The 16,075-nt window shown below is 43.3% G+C and overlaps 1 protein-coding gene across 7 annotated transcripts in view; it reads left to right on the forward strand.

Moving 5' to 3' along the window:
• Positions 1-16,075, forward strand: part of CUX1 (cut like homeobox 1) — a 273,426-nt gene that overhangs the window by 239,096 nt on the left and 18,255 nt on the right. For 6 of the 7 annotated variants that reach the window (XM_039720973.1, XM_039720974.1, XM_039720977.1 and 3 more), the window contains one exon: positions 2,914-14,350. The exons of the other annotated variant lie outside the window; for it this stretch is intronic. In XM_039720973.1, coding sequence (XP_039576907.1) covers positions 2,914-3,616 — 703 coding nt within the window. In that variant the 3' untranslated portion in view covers positions 3,617-14,350. Of the gene's footprint in view, positions 1-2,913; positions 14,351-16,075 lie in introns of those variants that run through there. 7 annotated transcript variants of the gene reach the window in all.

Raw genomic sequence — 16,075 nt, forward strand, 5'->3', positions numbered from 1 at the left:
CTCTAGGCCACACTTAACTTTATTTATCTCTTTCATGCTCTTCCTAAGCCATTTCTTTTCCAAACTGAAGAGTTTTTTTATACAGAAGCAGTTCCACATCTCTAACTATCTGCTTGGGCTTTAATACTAATTTTTATTCGTGGCTTTAGATAAGGAAGGGCACAGATTTGGACAAGTTTGTCTTGCTGTCTCTTGGGAATCCTGTTGCAGTGGTGCTTTTCCTTTCGGATTCAGCCCAAATCTCACATTCCAAATGTGGTTGCTACAGCAGAATCTACCTTATATCCACCAGATGGAAAGTCAGCATTAGCATTTATTTCCTGCAGCAAAAAGAAACACTGAAAAAAATATCCTCAGCAGGCAAAGAAATAATTCACTTCAGAATATAAATAGGTATAAAGGATTTTGACATGTCTGCAAACTTCTCCAAGTCTGTGGCTTTGCATTCATACCAGTCACAGAGCTCTCAGAATATACAATAAATATCCTTTGCTTTGCACTAGTGAAGCACATACAGAACACATCAGAGTTTGAGGCTCTGATGTCTTAAGAATGGTAGAAAAAAGCAGGAGGGAGGAATTTCTATCCCACTTCACCTGTGGATAGTGGCACATAAACTCAGTATGCCACAGAAATTATACTACTGACGCATCAGGAATGAAACCAGACTTCATGGAATTGTAATCCAGCACTCTTAGACCCTAAATTCTGAGTGTATTTTTCAATGAACTTCAAATTGTGTTGGTTTTGATGTTGTGTGAAGGCTTGTCCAGGGAGCTGCAGCAAACACCCAGCAGATCTCGGATGTTTTGCGTTCCACTGGTGAAATCCAGCAGGGTGTGTGGATGTCAAGGCCAGCACCTTCCCCAAGAGGAATGCTCTCTGGAATCCTCTAGCTGCAGTCACCAGGTCTTCTTTTCCACAAGAATTTAATTACTATGTTAATCAGGAGCCAGACCAGATTCCAGCAGCAGTATCTTGGGTGTGAATTCCAGGGATTTCCACAGACACAGGTTTGATGTTTGTAGGGCTGTGGTCAGACTCTCAGTGAGGTTCAGTACCTGCTGGAGCTGAGGTGTTTTAAATGCCATGCAGGCACAGAGCTCTTACCAGCCTCCTCTCCTGACTTGGGGAACGTTACAGAAGCATCATGTTCTGGATCAATGTTCATGCTGGGAGATTTTAGGCATAAATAGAGCCTGATAATCAATGTTGCAGGATGCGTGCAGTTAATGGTAATAGAAAATTAATGTTAGCACCTGTGGGCTTCTGTTAGGTGAGTAATATTCTCCTAGGGAAAATTACAGACCCCCTAAATCCTTCAAAAGTGTGGAGTCAGCGAGTACTGCTGAAATACTCTGTTGCATTTCAAGTAAGTCAATAAGATCAATAGCTTCAAAAGCAGTATTCAGGTGGTGTTCTCCATTTAGCTGAATGTTTTTCCATTGTGTGCTGTCTTCCACAGCACAGTTAAGGGAAAATAGAAAATCCTTTCAGCCATCAGTGCTGGGACAGCGTGTCACTTGTGGTTTGCAGGCCCCTTGGCAGTTCCCTGTGGCTGAAACCAAGAGTTTTTTATCTTCACTCTGAAAAATAGTAAGTTCTGGTAAACTCTCCCCAGGGCTGTGATCCCATCCCTGACCACGGATCATTTGGGCTCCCTCTTGGTTATAAATTAGGACTTAAAGGTGTTCATTTCTCCCATGGATGCAGCAGGACAGAGAAGGGGTTAGCCCAGAGCCTGAGTTTTTTCTGTAAACCTTTCTGTACTTGTGAGGATTTTGGGAACTCCTAATCAGAGAAGGAAGAGGGAGGAAGGCCTGACTTAAATGGCAGAAGTGGTGTGTTTGGGGTGTCCTTGCACACCAGGCAATTCTACCCACACATGGAGTGCAGTCATTCCTATGAAAGGCACTGCTTGGCTTGTCACTATTCATGTTCTGAATTTGATTTTTTAAATAAAAAATGAGGAAAAAGTCAGATTAGCTCATAGACTGGCAGCCTGTCACAGTCTGGCTTTCTCACAGTGTTTTCAACACAACAGTCTTGGTTTCATCTTCATTTCTCCTTGCTGTCCAGGAGAACCTGGGGCTTGTCCAGCTTTTTCCTGGTTTATTTTTTGTTTAGGCAAACTGGCTTATTTCTAGTAGAAATCTGAATTGTTTTGTGTTTACCATCCACTTCATTCTGGATCTCCTAAAACTGTATTCATATTTTTTGTTAAAAATACTAACTTCTCACCAGGGAAGTGGTGGGGTCACCATCCCTGGAAGCATTCAAACGACAGGTCAGTGCAGCACTTGGCAGTAGGGTTTGGTGGTACTTGATTGGAAAGTGGACTCGATGGTCTCAGAAGTCTTTTCCAGCCTTAATGATTCCACAAAAGGGCATCTTTAGTGGCACGGAAAGGGGATTTTTAGTGGAGGTGGGTGTCTCCTTGCCACCCTGGCAGACTCAGAAGAGTTCACAGAATCACTGGGTTGGAAGAGACCTTCAAGATCATCGGGTCCAACCCAGCCCCAACACCTCAACTAAACCATGGCAATGAGTGCCACATCCAGGCTTTTTTTAAGCACATCCAGGGATGGTGATTCCGCTACCTCCCCAGGCAGCCATTCCAGACCTTTATCACTCTTTCTGTGAAAAACTTGTTCCTAATATCCAGCCTTTATTTCTCTTGACACAGCCCTGAGTCTGTGTCCTCTCATTCTGTCAGTGCTGCCTGGAGAAAGAGCCCAGCCCCAGCTGAGCACAGCCACCTTTCAGGGAGCTGTAGAGTGATAAGGTCACCCCTGAGTCTCCTTTTCTCCAGGCTGAGCACCCCCAGCTCCCTCAGCGGTTCCTCTCAGGGTTTGTGTTCCCAGCCCCTCTCCAGCCTCCTCTGAGCTCACACCCCTCTCCGCTCTCTCCTAGGTCCCGCATCCGCCGGGAGCTGTTCATCGAGGAGATCCAAGCCGGGAGCCAGAGCCAGGCCGGGTCGAGTGACTCCCCTTCGGCCAGAAGCAGCAGGGCGGCCCACAGCTCCGAGGGGGACAGCTGCGACGGCGTGGACGCGGAGGGCCCTCCCGACGGGAAGCCGAGCGGCCCGGAGGCGGACGAGTTCAGCAATGCGGCCGCCAAGTCTCAGGGAGGGCCCGCCGAGCCGGCTTTCGAGGCGGGGGAAGAGGCACTGCGAGGCGCCAGGCCCTCGGAGAGAGCGGAGCCCGAGAGCCTGGAGGACACCGACGACGAGGGCCGGCTCAGAGCGCCGCGCCAGAGCTCCCCGCCGGCACCGCAGCGCCCGGGAGACGCTCTGGAGACACTGCCAAACTCTGCCACGGAAGGGGATGCCTCTACCTCAGCTGCCTCCACCTCAGTCCTTACGGGGGAGAGCTCCTACAAGTCAAAAGAAAGTTCGGAGAAAATCTCCAGTGTGCCAAGTACGAGCTCGACGCCGGCCTCGGGCTCGCAGAAAGCCAACTCTCTGCAGAGCTTGTTCGGCTTCTCGGAGGCGGCGAGCTCCAGGAACACGCGAGACAGCTCCCTGAGGAAAAAGAAAGCGGCCAACTTGAACAACATCATCCACCGCTTGGAGAAGGCCGCGAGTCGGGAAGAGGCCGTGGAGTGGGAGTTTTGAGATTAAACTGGCCCAACTCGGGAGAGCTGGGAAGTCAAACTGGACCTCTACTGGTTTTATTGTGTTCGCACTTAACCGCCCTGCGGGCCACAGGGCAAAAACGCCATAGGCCAAGGTGCATATAGAAATCAAAAAAAGAAAAAACAAAAAAAAAAAAAAGGAGCGTCAAGCCCAATTTATGTTTGTGTTTTCGAGGAAGAAAACTGAAATGTGTAGTCAAGCTTTTTTGTACCCTGAAGTGTTTTTATTATTGCCCTAAGTGATTTCCACAATTTCTGGAATAACTCATACAGCTTTGCCTTGCGCCCTCCTCTTTGGTGTGGGGCTTTAAAAAAATGAAAAACAGGAAAAAAAAAAACCTAAAAAAAAAAAATCTTAAAAAAAATCAAACCCACATATTAAAAGGGGGCTTTTTATCTGCCATCTAATGGCTACAGAGCGATAATACACTATTATCTTCTTAAACCAGGAAAAAAGGGGAGATTTTTCAAGAAAAAGAAAAAAAAAGAAAGTTTTTTGTAGCTGTTCAGTTGCCACTAAGAGATTGCACAGTCAACTGACTCTAAACACACTAGTTTGGATTCCTACATATTTTCAAGAAAAGAAAAGAATCTTGTTGTTTGAAACTTTGAATTAAAAAAAAAACACATTTACTCCACATATTTTTTAACAAAACAAAAAAAAAAGTCACATCAGGAAAATATCTTAATTTGTGGTAGCTGACTTAGTGTTTTCTTGTAAGTGAAATAGAATATTGACACGTAGTGCACATTGTTTCATAGCTTTAACTGATTCTGGTCTTTTGCAGCCCAGAATTTGTTTAATACACTCCATTTTAGGCCAAATCAGGACAAAAAAAAAAATCTGAATCTAGGTATTTTATAATCTGCTTTTTAACCTCTAACCACAGAGCACGCTGATCAGACCTCATATCTGGGAGGTTTAGGAGACAACTTAGAAGCAGCATGTACTTGATCATTTCACTTGGTTCGTAGTGTACAGGATTTCCTTTCAGCAAAGACAGATCGCTCCAAAAACGTTGGCCAGTAACATTTCAGCCTGCTACTTGGGGGCCTAGCCCGTATCCCGAACATTCAGCTTCCCTGGATCCTTGGGAACGCAGCTCACGTGTCCGATTGCTGTCACACACCACTAAGAGGGACTGGAGCTGCCGCAGACCCAGCCCTTCTCCTGCTGTTGGTGGCCATTTACTGACTCTCTTCCCACCACGAGCACTGATTTTAAATACGTTTTAGTTGTGGGAAGCTCCTTTTTCGCGTGGATAAAGAGTACATGGCAATGCCCAGACGGGCTCTCACCGGGGTGGAAGCAGCCCAAGCTCGAAACCAAAACCTTCGTGCTCTCGAGTCCCAGTCCGGCCCGTTCTGCCCTGCAGACATGCAGCCTTTTCCCATTATTTTATGCACAGGTTAGGGCTGATCAAAGTACAAATCCAATTCTAACTTGTCTCTAACTCCTCCTGTTGTCTATATGTATATGCGTGAGCATAGAGGTGTGTGGAAGGATGTGTGTGCGTGGGTGTGTGCGTGCAATTTTATACGTCTGTGTATTTTCTTACGTACTTGTGCACACATAGAGTGCATTACTGCCACCTTTTTTCAATAAGCTGTTTTATCAGTTATGGCTTCTACAAGTTTGCTAATTTAGACTCCTTTATTGCCATATCTTTAAAACTAACAATAGATGATTTCGGAATATATATATATATATAAATATATATATATATAATTTTTTTTTGCTTATTTATAGGTGCTGTATTTTATTATCTGATTGTTAGGAAGGGATGAAAGGGGGCAAATATTCTTTAGAGGGATAGACTGCCGGCAGTATTGGGTATAATTTACAAGATGTAGTTGTCATACTGTATATTATTGATTGAAGACTTTTTTGACCGTATTGTGTATCATTGAACTTTTGTCTTAGGTCAGCATCTTTTTGATGACACTTTAATGGTGCATTCATTACTTCTTAAGTTTAATTAATATTACTTTTCTGATTTTGGGGGAGGGAGGGATGGGGGAGAGGAGTTCCGACTTTAAAGGTATGTTCCCAATATTACACCTCAGTGTGCTTGTATTAATTCATTAGTAGGATTTTTGACTGTAAGATGTGAAACCACATTTCTTGCATGATGTTTTAGAACTTATGTATTTCATTTACAGTCTCTTAACATGCGACAGCAGCACTTAGCGCAAGTTTTCACAAATTTAAGAATCAGTACACTAAAATCCATCCTTCTCATGACTAAGGAAAGAAGGCTCTAGGAGGCTGAAAGGCAGGGATTTATTTCCAATTTTCACTGCTAGCTGTTTCAGGATTCCTCCTTGGGTAACTGGGGACTCGTGGTGCAAAACTAAAGCTGAGGAAGGGAGAGAGAGCAGCTGCCCCTTTCTGTGACGAGCTGAGGGACAGTGGCAGTGACAGACACCAGGGTGTGGAGCGGGGCTGGCAGCGCTCCTGGTGGGAGCGTGGCCAGTGCCTGGCAACGGGGTGAAGCCAAGGGTGACCTCTCTGTACCTGTCCAGTGTCCTGGGCTGGCTTCCAAAGCTCAGCTCCATGGATAAGCACGTCCTGGTAGGAGCTCACATACCTTAGTACAAGTCACGACGAGCTGTGTCTCCAGCCAAGAGCAAAACTTCTGCCCAGAAGACGCAGATATTTTCTTAGGTTCTTGAATTGTTTTTAATTTTTTTTTTCTTCATTGTTGTTTGGTTCAGGTTGGGTTTTTTAATTGATTCTAGGCAATACACTTGCCAGTCTGTTCCTACTGTCCTTGTCTGCTGATTTGAGACCCAGGTGCTGGATGCAGTCAAGTGGTTACTCTCGGCTTTCTCCATAGCGAGGGGGTTTTTTTCTGTTTGATGATTTTATTTTGTTTTTTAAGTTAATGTTCCCCAAACTGTTCTTGTGCCTGTGTCTATCTGATTGCATTCCATGATGCTTACTGAGAGCTCTGGCTGCATTGTACGACAGCAGAACTGTATTCACAGGTCGCATGCAAATGCAGCACCTAAGGTCAATCTCTCTTCTTAATAAGCAATATGTAAGTGCCTTGAAACATATCTTCTTTTTTTTTTTCTTTTTCCTGTTTATTTTTGGTTTGCTTTTCAGGTTTCCACTAGTTCTTTAGGATTCTTTAGTGTCCGCCCGGTTTTTAATGCTGTAATGATTTTTAAAAAGCATATCTGTAGCTTGCCCTAGAGGAAATCTTTCTTTCATAACACTAACTGTTAATTCTAAGCTCCATTATTCCATTTGAGTCATGTAATTTTGCTGGTTAAAGACAGCGTTCAGAAGTCAGAAGTCACTCCATCCTGCCAAGCGTTATCATTGGGATCTATTATAAAATTAATCAAATAAAATGCTGTCAGTATTTCCTATATTTTTGGCACTTTATTAATGGCTTAGCTCCTTTTGCTGTTTCATATTTAATGATCTGTGTTGAATGTGGATTAGCCTGCTGAGATGCTGTTGGGGTGACTCCTGCCCTGAGTCCCTCTGGGTTCCTTGGTGACCCCCTGGTTGGAGGGCAGGGCCCCAGGAGCACCCCCAGACCTGGAGCTCAGAGATGCTCCCGGGCTTTGTCCCGGTGTTAGCCAAGGTCACAGCTGCTTTTCTGTTCCAGTGGAAAGTAGGATGGATTAGTTGAACTACTGCTGATGTTCTCGGGTTGGACATGAGTTACCTGCTGGTGTTTCTGGCCAAGGCCCCCCAGTTTAGAGGCTGAAGGGTGTGAGAGATAGTTGGGATCAATTTGGAACTCATCCTTGGGAGGAAAATGTGCTTTGGAATAACTTTTTTTTTTTTTTACTTAATTCAAAGGATAAAAAATTGGAGAAGAAATGCCAAAGAGCAGCACAGTGGCTGTCATCCCTTGGGTGCTTATTCCAGGGGAAGGGAATGTGTGAAAGGTGTGACGTGGGGCTCATCTCACAGGGCAGCAGAGCCTCGTTGCTGACATTTCTCTTCCTGATGGATAAAAGCACAGGCAGTTTTCAGGAAATCCATCATGCCAGATTCTGTTTTTCCTGAGGTTCTTTAAAAGCATTTTATTTTCTCTCTCTGTTTCCAGTTCCATGCTCTTACCAATGCTGTGCATGAAGGGCCAGGGCTGTTTTAATAGAAATACGTTTATATTGCAGTTAAATTGTTGATTTTTCTCTCTGGATGATTAGGGAAGGAAAAAAAGTGCAGTGCTTTGTTTGCTAAAAGCCAGGAAAGAGTATCCCCTGGCAGAAGGGTCATGCCGTGGAATTGTCAATACACTTCCATTTTTCAGGATACAGATTTCAGACAACAGCATTGTAGATGTTTATTGGCAGAAATGCACTTAATTACAGTTGCTTTTGATGCCATAAAATTTGACCATTTTATTTATTCATCAGTGAAATGCCTATGAATAGAGCCACCCTTTAAAGGAACCCATATCAGTGCACTCTGCCCATATCATGAATTAGTGAGCCCTTTAGTAATAAACTCCTTGCTGTAATAGGAAAGATCTATATTACAGTTAAAAAGAAAAAAGTATGTGCCTTTCTCATTAGCTAAAAGATCTCTGCATTATTTTTATGTAACTTGTTGATATGGGATTGGTGTAGAGCAGGAGGACCATGAACACCACAGAATTCTATGCAATATTTTCCAATCCAATTACTTAAAAGTCCCTAGTTTTCAATCTTTTAACAGGAGAAATAGTAAGTCAGAGAAGTGCATCATGCTGGTGGTAATTCAAGCTGCACAGCTGATAAATTGACATAAAACAGGATTGAGGGAAATGTGACAAATTAATGTGATGAAATAATGGAAAATGCTAACAGTGGTTGCAGTCCCTACAAGCACAGCTGCTGTCAGAAGTCTGTAATCTTCCATTTTAAAATTAATAATTTCCAGTATTCTTGAAGCTTTTATGAATAATAATGCTCCTGGCAAAAACAGAGCAGGTTAGAAACAAGAAAAAAAAATCATTTTTGACCATATAGAAATTATGAGAATACACGAAAAAAAGTAATTGGGTTTGGACACTTTGCACTCGGATCCAAAATGTTTTATTTCAGTTGAAATGCCGCAGCAATCTGTGCCTTTAGCAGGGTTGTGAGACATCAGTAGCTTGGCAATTCATTGCAGACTGAAAGTGGAGTGTAGACATTCTAACCTGTACATGGAGGGCACTATTTTTGCTCCATTTGTGTCTCTTCCTACAAAGGAGTTCCTGAAATTCTCTTGATTTCCTTTTTACCCCGTGGATGTTCTCTGTCTTCAGCCACGAGTGTGGCCGAGCTCCTCTTGGAGACTCAGAAACAAGGGGAGAAGGAAAGTTGGTTCTTAGGTGGGGACTGGATTTAACATTCCCTGAAACCAAGTCAAGGCTTTCCTGTGAGTGTGTGGCAGTTCTGGCCCTGGTGTGACCAGCTGGTTGGAGCCTCTTATCCCCAAATTTAACTCACATGGATAAAACTTTGGCAAAGCAGGACTGGGTTGATTCCTGTGTTGTTCTGCCTTCCCTTTTCTGCTCTGTGAACATCAACATTTTCTTTGTGTTGCATATACAATCGACTTTTCTGAGAATTTAAAAATTCTATACAAAGGAAAGATTTCCCCCCACCACACCCCCAGCAGTTTAAAGTCTGGTTTTAAATTGCAAGGAGAATCACTGGCATGGGAAGTACAAGATCTGACTTTCTTTTTTGATGTAACCTTTGTAGTTCAAAAGGGGTGTAGCAGTCCCTGTCTCCTTCACATATATTTGAGCTCTAAAATGTAGAAATATGATTTCACCAATTTCTGCTTTCCTCCCCATCTGTTTTATAGGATATATTGACTATGCCATATATAAAGTATAGTTAATAATGGACTTTATAGCAAGAAAAGCTCTTTAAACCATGCCTAGGGAGGGATTTGTCCTACATGACCAGGTCATGGGCTATACCCTACCCTATTAATATGCAAGGATAAAATGGTTTTATGCTCTGAACGTGAAATTTATCCTTTTGGAGAAGATTAGCGTTAGGCCTGTGCACTTAAGTTTTCAGAAAGCCTTAAAAACAGGTGTGTAAGTGGTGCCATCTCTGTCCTCAGGGATGATTTCCCCCCAGCCAAGTGGTACTGTGGCATATTTAATAGCAGTTATTAGTTATAAGGTCATTTTCCAGTTGAAGAAAGTCATTCAATGAACTTTATTAGTGAGCCCCTGGCCAGCACCCTCTGGTACAATCCAGGACCTGCTTTTCCCAAGACCTGGGCACCCATCTCTGTCCCAAAATTCTTGGCTCTCTGTGAAATCTGTTTCTACAACTCTTGTGAATGGAAAAAAACCCTGATGGGATTCCTGGGCTTGATTGTCGTTGCTTTTCACAAAATCTGGCACTAAAGTGCATTAAAAGGAAAAGCCTCCTTTTAAAAAAAATCTAGTAAGATTATTGTATTTTGTCCTTGTCCAGCTCTTCTATAAAGGTCAATTCTGGCAGTTTCAAGCTTGCTTTACTCACAGTGGTGTTGGGAGATTTTAGCCACAGTTCTGTAGATTTCCTGTTATTAAATCTGTTGGTTTCATCACATCAGTTCAGTTTCTTTGGACTTTGAACCAGCTGAGTGCAGAGAGCAGCTGAATCCTTTACCACAACAAAACAGTGCAGGATCAGTGCAGCAAAGTGAATACCCCTGTGATGCCTTTGGCTTTCTGTTTGAATTCCAGAGATATTTGTAATACATGGTACAATCTTCATCCAAAGCTCTTTGGAAATGGAGAATCGTGCCTGGAATTTCCTGCAGTTGTGGTGCCACACCTGATTTTTGCACAGTTCCTGTGTAATTCCTAGTAGTGTCACAACAGCACAGCCTCTCTCTTTGCAGCAGTAAGAGTTGTGTTCTCTTCTGTCCATGTGGGTAATTAATATGCATTTTTGGGAGTTCTGAATTGTGTCTCTGTGTATCATTCCAGGATGGAAAAGCCCCTCTGTGTATTTAGCATTTGTGTCTTTGGTCTTAATGGTGCAGCAGAATTGCTGCAGCCAAATTTGTGAAATCATTTGGGATGTAGGTGAGCGAGAGTTTAAAACCAGTATGTATTTTAATGGGCAGAGGATGCCATTCCCCACTTGTCAGATCCATTCCCTGCAGTAAAGAGGGGATTAGCCACTGGAGAGACCAGGCTGCTGGAGATGCATGGCTTTGGCTAATGAGGACAGGAAGATCATGCTCAGAATACATAAAAATGATCCCAAGGGTCTGAGATGTGCAAGAGCCAAGGAATCGGAAAGGAGGGGTCAAACCTTGTCTGTAGATTTGGCTTCCTGCAGGAAGTTCATATCCCAGATATTTGCACACGTGTCGTGCTCTCTCCTTTATCAATGTGCAGTGGACAGTAAAGACATCTTTAAAACAATCACAAAACCAGCTGATGAAGTAAATTCAAGCCAAGTAAGGAATTAAAGCAAGCAGCTCAGCCTTGCTCTCCCTTAGCTGAAAATTCAAGTATTTGTAGGAATGATGTAGAAATTTTCTGTTAGGCAGCTCCTCTTGAAAGGCGAGTGTCTGTGCTTTCAGGAGAATAAATAAACCTTGGCACTTGACTTGCTCTGAAGTACAATCTTGTCTCCAAGTAACTAGGAAAAATATTTTTGCAATCAGTCTTTCAATCAGACTTCCCTGGCTTTTATTAGCTTGTGTTGGACCTTTGTGCTGTTTTGATGTGTTATTTATATGTGGGTAAGTTATTACTAGCTTTAAAAGTGTTTCCAAAGTACCTGGTTACCTCTGGATGCTGGTACAGGTGATGCAGGGAGTACTTGAGCATCTGGTTTGGAAAGGAGGAGCCTGGGGAATAAGCAAGGTCACATCTGTGTTGTACTTCCCCTTTTCCTTGATCAGGGCTTCCATTTCCTTCTCACCTTCTCTAGAGAGATGGAGTTCATGGGTCATTCCTTTTTTTCTGTGGGAGAAAGATTTTAGTCGAGCTTGAAATGATTTTATTTTCACTCCACAGGCATATCATCCAAATCCTGTATGTTGCCACATTTCCCGTTAAGTCTTTAGGTTTTGCTTCCTGAAATTGACTCTTTCACTTTCTCTACTTGGAAAGCTATGTGCCTTATTTCCTAATCTCTTCGTGGAGAATAATCTAAAGCACAGTGATCTGGCTTGCAGCATTCCCAGACGCTTTTCATTTTCTTGGGGGGGAGCAAACACTGCTGGAGCATCCCAGTGTCCCAACCCTGGCAGGTGCCTGGGCACATCCAGCCCTGGGTGAGGAGTCTTTGTGCAATAGAAACTCTGGGTCTGTGCCTGGGGGGTTCCTGTCCCACAGCCAGTGGGGTGAGCTCTCCTTCAGGGGAATTCACGCTCCTGGGGGAAAGAAAATCCCTGTGGGTTCGTTCCAGCAGTTCCTGGGACAGGACTGAGCTGTCAGCCAGCAGTTTGTGCTCGTGGGCCCAGCCTGCCCTGTGCACTCGTAGGTCTGTGAGTGTCCAAGAAAGCCCTGTGCACGTCAGCTGTGGCAGCCCTTTGTGCCAGCAGCCACACCTGCTGTCCCCATTGCCACTGCTGGCTCTGGGGGTGAGGCCCCCCACTCATTCCAGCTGGGATTTGGGGCTGTGCAGAGCCCCCAGCCCTCCCTCCCCGAGCTCGCTCTCTCTGCAGCCTCAGAAGGTGAAATACACAGAGGTGGTTTGTGATTAGGACAACAATCCAATATTTCCTATTTATGAGATTCATTTGTAACAGTTTCTTTTTTGTCGAGGTTTGTTTTTTTGTTGGATGTAAACACAACAGGAGTATTTACATATCATTGGTTTGGGTTGGAAGGGAACTTAAAGCTCATCCTGTTCCAACCCCCTGCCATGGGCAGGGATGTCTCCCACTAGACCAGGTTGTGTCCCCTAAATGGATGTTGGAGGAAGCTTGGGATATCCTAGGGATGGAGCAGGTGGTGTTGGCTCGTAGTATCCATATCATTGTGCCCCAGTTGTGTTTTCTAGAGCAATCTTTTTTTTTTAAGAAAAAAAAAGTATTTTATCTAAATGCCTAATAAATAATATTATTTAAATAGTTTTTAAAATAATTTAGGACTGAGAATAAGAAGCCTCAGTTGTGAGAGAAGAGACTTAAAATATACAGAGAGAGAAAATACCCTGAGCCTCCTAGAGCCTCTACTGAGAATTTGCTAAAGACACAGAGCCCCTGGTCAGAGCACATTGCAATTAACTCACAAGTGTTCATTTAAAATGAGAGACTGGTTTCCTGTGATGTTCATCTTTGTTGCCCATATGTTTGACTTTCTGAATTCAGAGCTGATTTCCTTCTCATTCAAAAGTTGGTCAAGGAAAGGAAAAAAAAGCATTAAAAAAAAAAAAGGCAAAAAATAATAATTCACCTTGTGCAGCAGCAACTTTTCCTGGTGTGAGCTCTGGAAATCCTCCTTGTGCACTGTGTGGCACGCAGGGGGGTTCAGTTTTGCTGCTGTGTTCAGGCTTTTCCCTGGCCAGGGGGCCCAGGAGCAGCAGAGCAGCCCCAAGGCCGGGCGGGAGCGTGGCCAGGGAGGGACGGGCAGGCTCCAGCTGTGCCAGCTGTGCCAGCTGTGCCAGCCCCCCCTGGCACGGGCAGAGGGGACAGTGCTGGGCACAGCACCACTTCTGTGGCTTGGGAAGCAAATTTGCACTTTGCCTTTCGAGGGTGTCCCACTTAAAAAAAAAAATAAAACATCCGGCGAATTTCCCACATCAGGTTCTTTTTCCTTCTGGTGTAGTCCAAAAAGAAACTGAAAATGAGAGCAAAGGAAGCCCTAGTGTAAGTGTTGGATCAGCTCTGCCAAACAATGGTTGTTCCTCTTGGAATACTCTATGCATTTCTGTGGTGAAAAGCATTTTCTCCCATTCCTTGCTGGAAATGCTGTGAGAATGTCACACATACAAATTTGGATGTTGATCCCAAAGCAGATGGAGGCTGGGGAGGGGGGGATGTTCTTTTTTTTTTTTCTTTTCTTCTTTTTTTTTTTTTAATTTTTTCCCTCATTTCCCTTTTTCTTTTTTTTTTTTTTAATTAAAAAATTAACTCTTTGCATTTGTGCAATAACTACTTGCCATGAGAATGGGCAGACCTTGGAAATGCCCCGACTACTAACACAGCACAAGATGAACTCGAACAGAAAGTGGTGTACTTTTTCCTGAGAACTTTTTTTTTTTTTAATAATAAGCTCAGTTTTTACCCCAGTGTATTGTGGTGTCTTACATTTTTAGCAGTATTTTATATTTTTTCTGTAACGCACTAAGTCTTAGATGTTTTTAGAGCTTGTTTGTTATATTCACAATCACAGATTTTAAAAAAGAAAAAAGAAAAAAAAAAAAGATCCTCACAAAGACCCAATTGACCAAAAAAAAAAAAAAAAGTGTCATTTTTTTGTACAAGTAGCTTTGAGAAGCCCACATTGTGTTGCTGTGACTCATCTTTTGTAACATTTTATTTCTTGGTATTTGTTTAAACATAAAAAGTAAGAGTTTATCTGGCTGGCAGTGCAGGGCAGCGCTCCCTCGTCAGCAGAGGCATTGTTTCTGTCTTTGTTTGGTTTAGCCATAAAATGTTTGTTCTCAGCACTGTACAACGGTCCCTATATGATATGGAGAAGCAATATCACTGTATGAAACTCACACGATGTATTATTATTATTATTCACTAGCACCCTAGGTGTGATAATTGAAGTAAATATCTTTTATACAAACACAATTCCGTGTGGGCTGTCTTTTATTGAGGTGAGACCTGACTCCAAGCAGCAAACATTTACATTGTGCTTCTGGTTCTGGTGATGCCCACAGGGATCACAGGGATGGTTTGGTGGGATTTGTGTTTGCCACGGGGAGGAAAATTTACTTTTTGTGTATCAGTTCCTATGGGGAGTGTGTGTGTGTTTCCAGTGTCTTAAATATTGAACTGGTAGATGTTCAAAATGCTCAGTGCAATCCAAGTGTGGCCATTCCTGCTGCAGTCAGTGTGAGGTGGGCACAGCCTCACAGACATAAAATACATATTTGGGGTCTGAGACTGCCAAGAGGGATTGTTTTGAGCACCACAGCAACATATCAGCTAAATAAAAAGAAAAAAAAAATGTCAGTTACCTGAGGTTGGAAATGCTTTAGATTCAGAAATGAAAATGTCAAAGAATTTTCCCAGATATTTTGCTCACTGTTTATTTTTAAAGATCCTTTACAGGAAAATACATTCCTCATTCAGTGCCTTATGGGGTGTTCCTATAAATACTCTCAGTATTTACAGAGTGAGGAGCTTGGTAAGGAACAGATGCTGTAACCTGTCAGTGGGATTGTGTTTTCAAAAGTAGTGGAAGAAATCATGTTTTGGATGCTCTGGGTGTCAGGCAGAGGATGTGTGTGTGTGTCTGTGCTTAGCTGGGTGCTCTGTTTCCTGCTCATGTTGGATTTTTGTGAACTGAGGTTTATTTTGGGGACCTGCCTTGGTTTCCACCATCTCCTGCAGTACATCCCTGACACATTTCTCCCACCAGGCTCTCGTGAGCCCCCTCCTGGAGTCTCCTGTGGAACAGGAGTTCTGGAGGGCCACGTTGGACATTGTTCTGTGCTGAGAGCAGGGCTCAGCCTGGGCTTTCCCACCCCAGTGAGGGTGGCACTTTGTCCAGCTCTGTGTGGGTGTCCAGTTGTGTCTTTGTCATCTTCAGTTCTGCAGTTGTGGGGGAATTCTCCTCAAAATGTATTAAAGATGCTACTGAATGCCTTCATTTCATGACAAATGTGCATTTTCTCATTTTGAAGCATCTGACAGGTTGTTCCACAGGATGGAAAGGTTCATGGTTTAACAGTTTTTATTTTTTCCCCTTCCCTTTATTTTTTCCCTTTCCCTTTATTAACTAGTCCAACTGTTGATTGCTATAAATTGTAATATTGTGTATAATTTGATCCTAATTTTTTTTAAACTTTATGCTAAGCAGCTAGACTTTTAAAATGCCATGCCTCAGGTAGGTTGATTTGTGTATTTGTAACCTGCACTTCTCTTCAGGTGATACCAGCATGAAACTCCTAAAATGTCACATGTGGTCATAAGCAAAGGGTGTGTTGAACTTGAGAAAGCACTGACCTGGAGAAAGCTCACAGTAGCTCAGAATTTTGCATCTTGGGATAAAGCCAGGTGGTTCTCTCAAGTATAAATCTCAAAAAGTTAATTCTGGGAAGTTAGGAAGGCAACCCAAACCACAAGGAAGCATCTGAGAGGTCAGGAGCAGATACTTATGGCCTTCCATGGAGAGAGGTGGATCTCCCACCATAACTTTATTGGGGCAGCCTTTAAAAAGGATGTAAAATTGTGGTTTTTTAGAAGAAGTGCATGCTGTGTGTCCCCATAGACCTTTACTGGTTTGAACTGGGACATCACTGGAGTTCCTGCTGGGACAGAGCTGCTGCTGGGGCTGGATGGGTGAGATTT

This window comes from Passer montanus, unplaced genomic scaffold (assembly GCF_014805655.1).
Source record: "Passer montanus isolate IOZ18808 unplaced genomic scaffold, ASM1480565v1 scaffold44, whole genome shotgun sequence".
Taxonomy (NCBI): domain Eukaryota; kingdom Metazoa; phylum Chordata; class Aves; order Passeriformes; family Passeridae; genus Passer; species Passer montanus.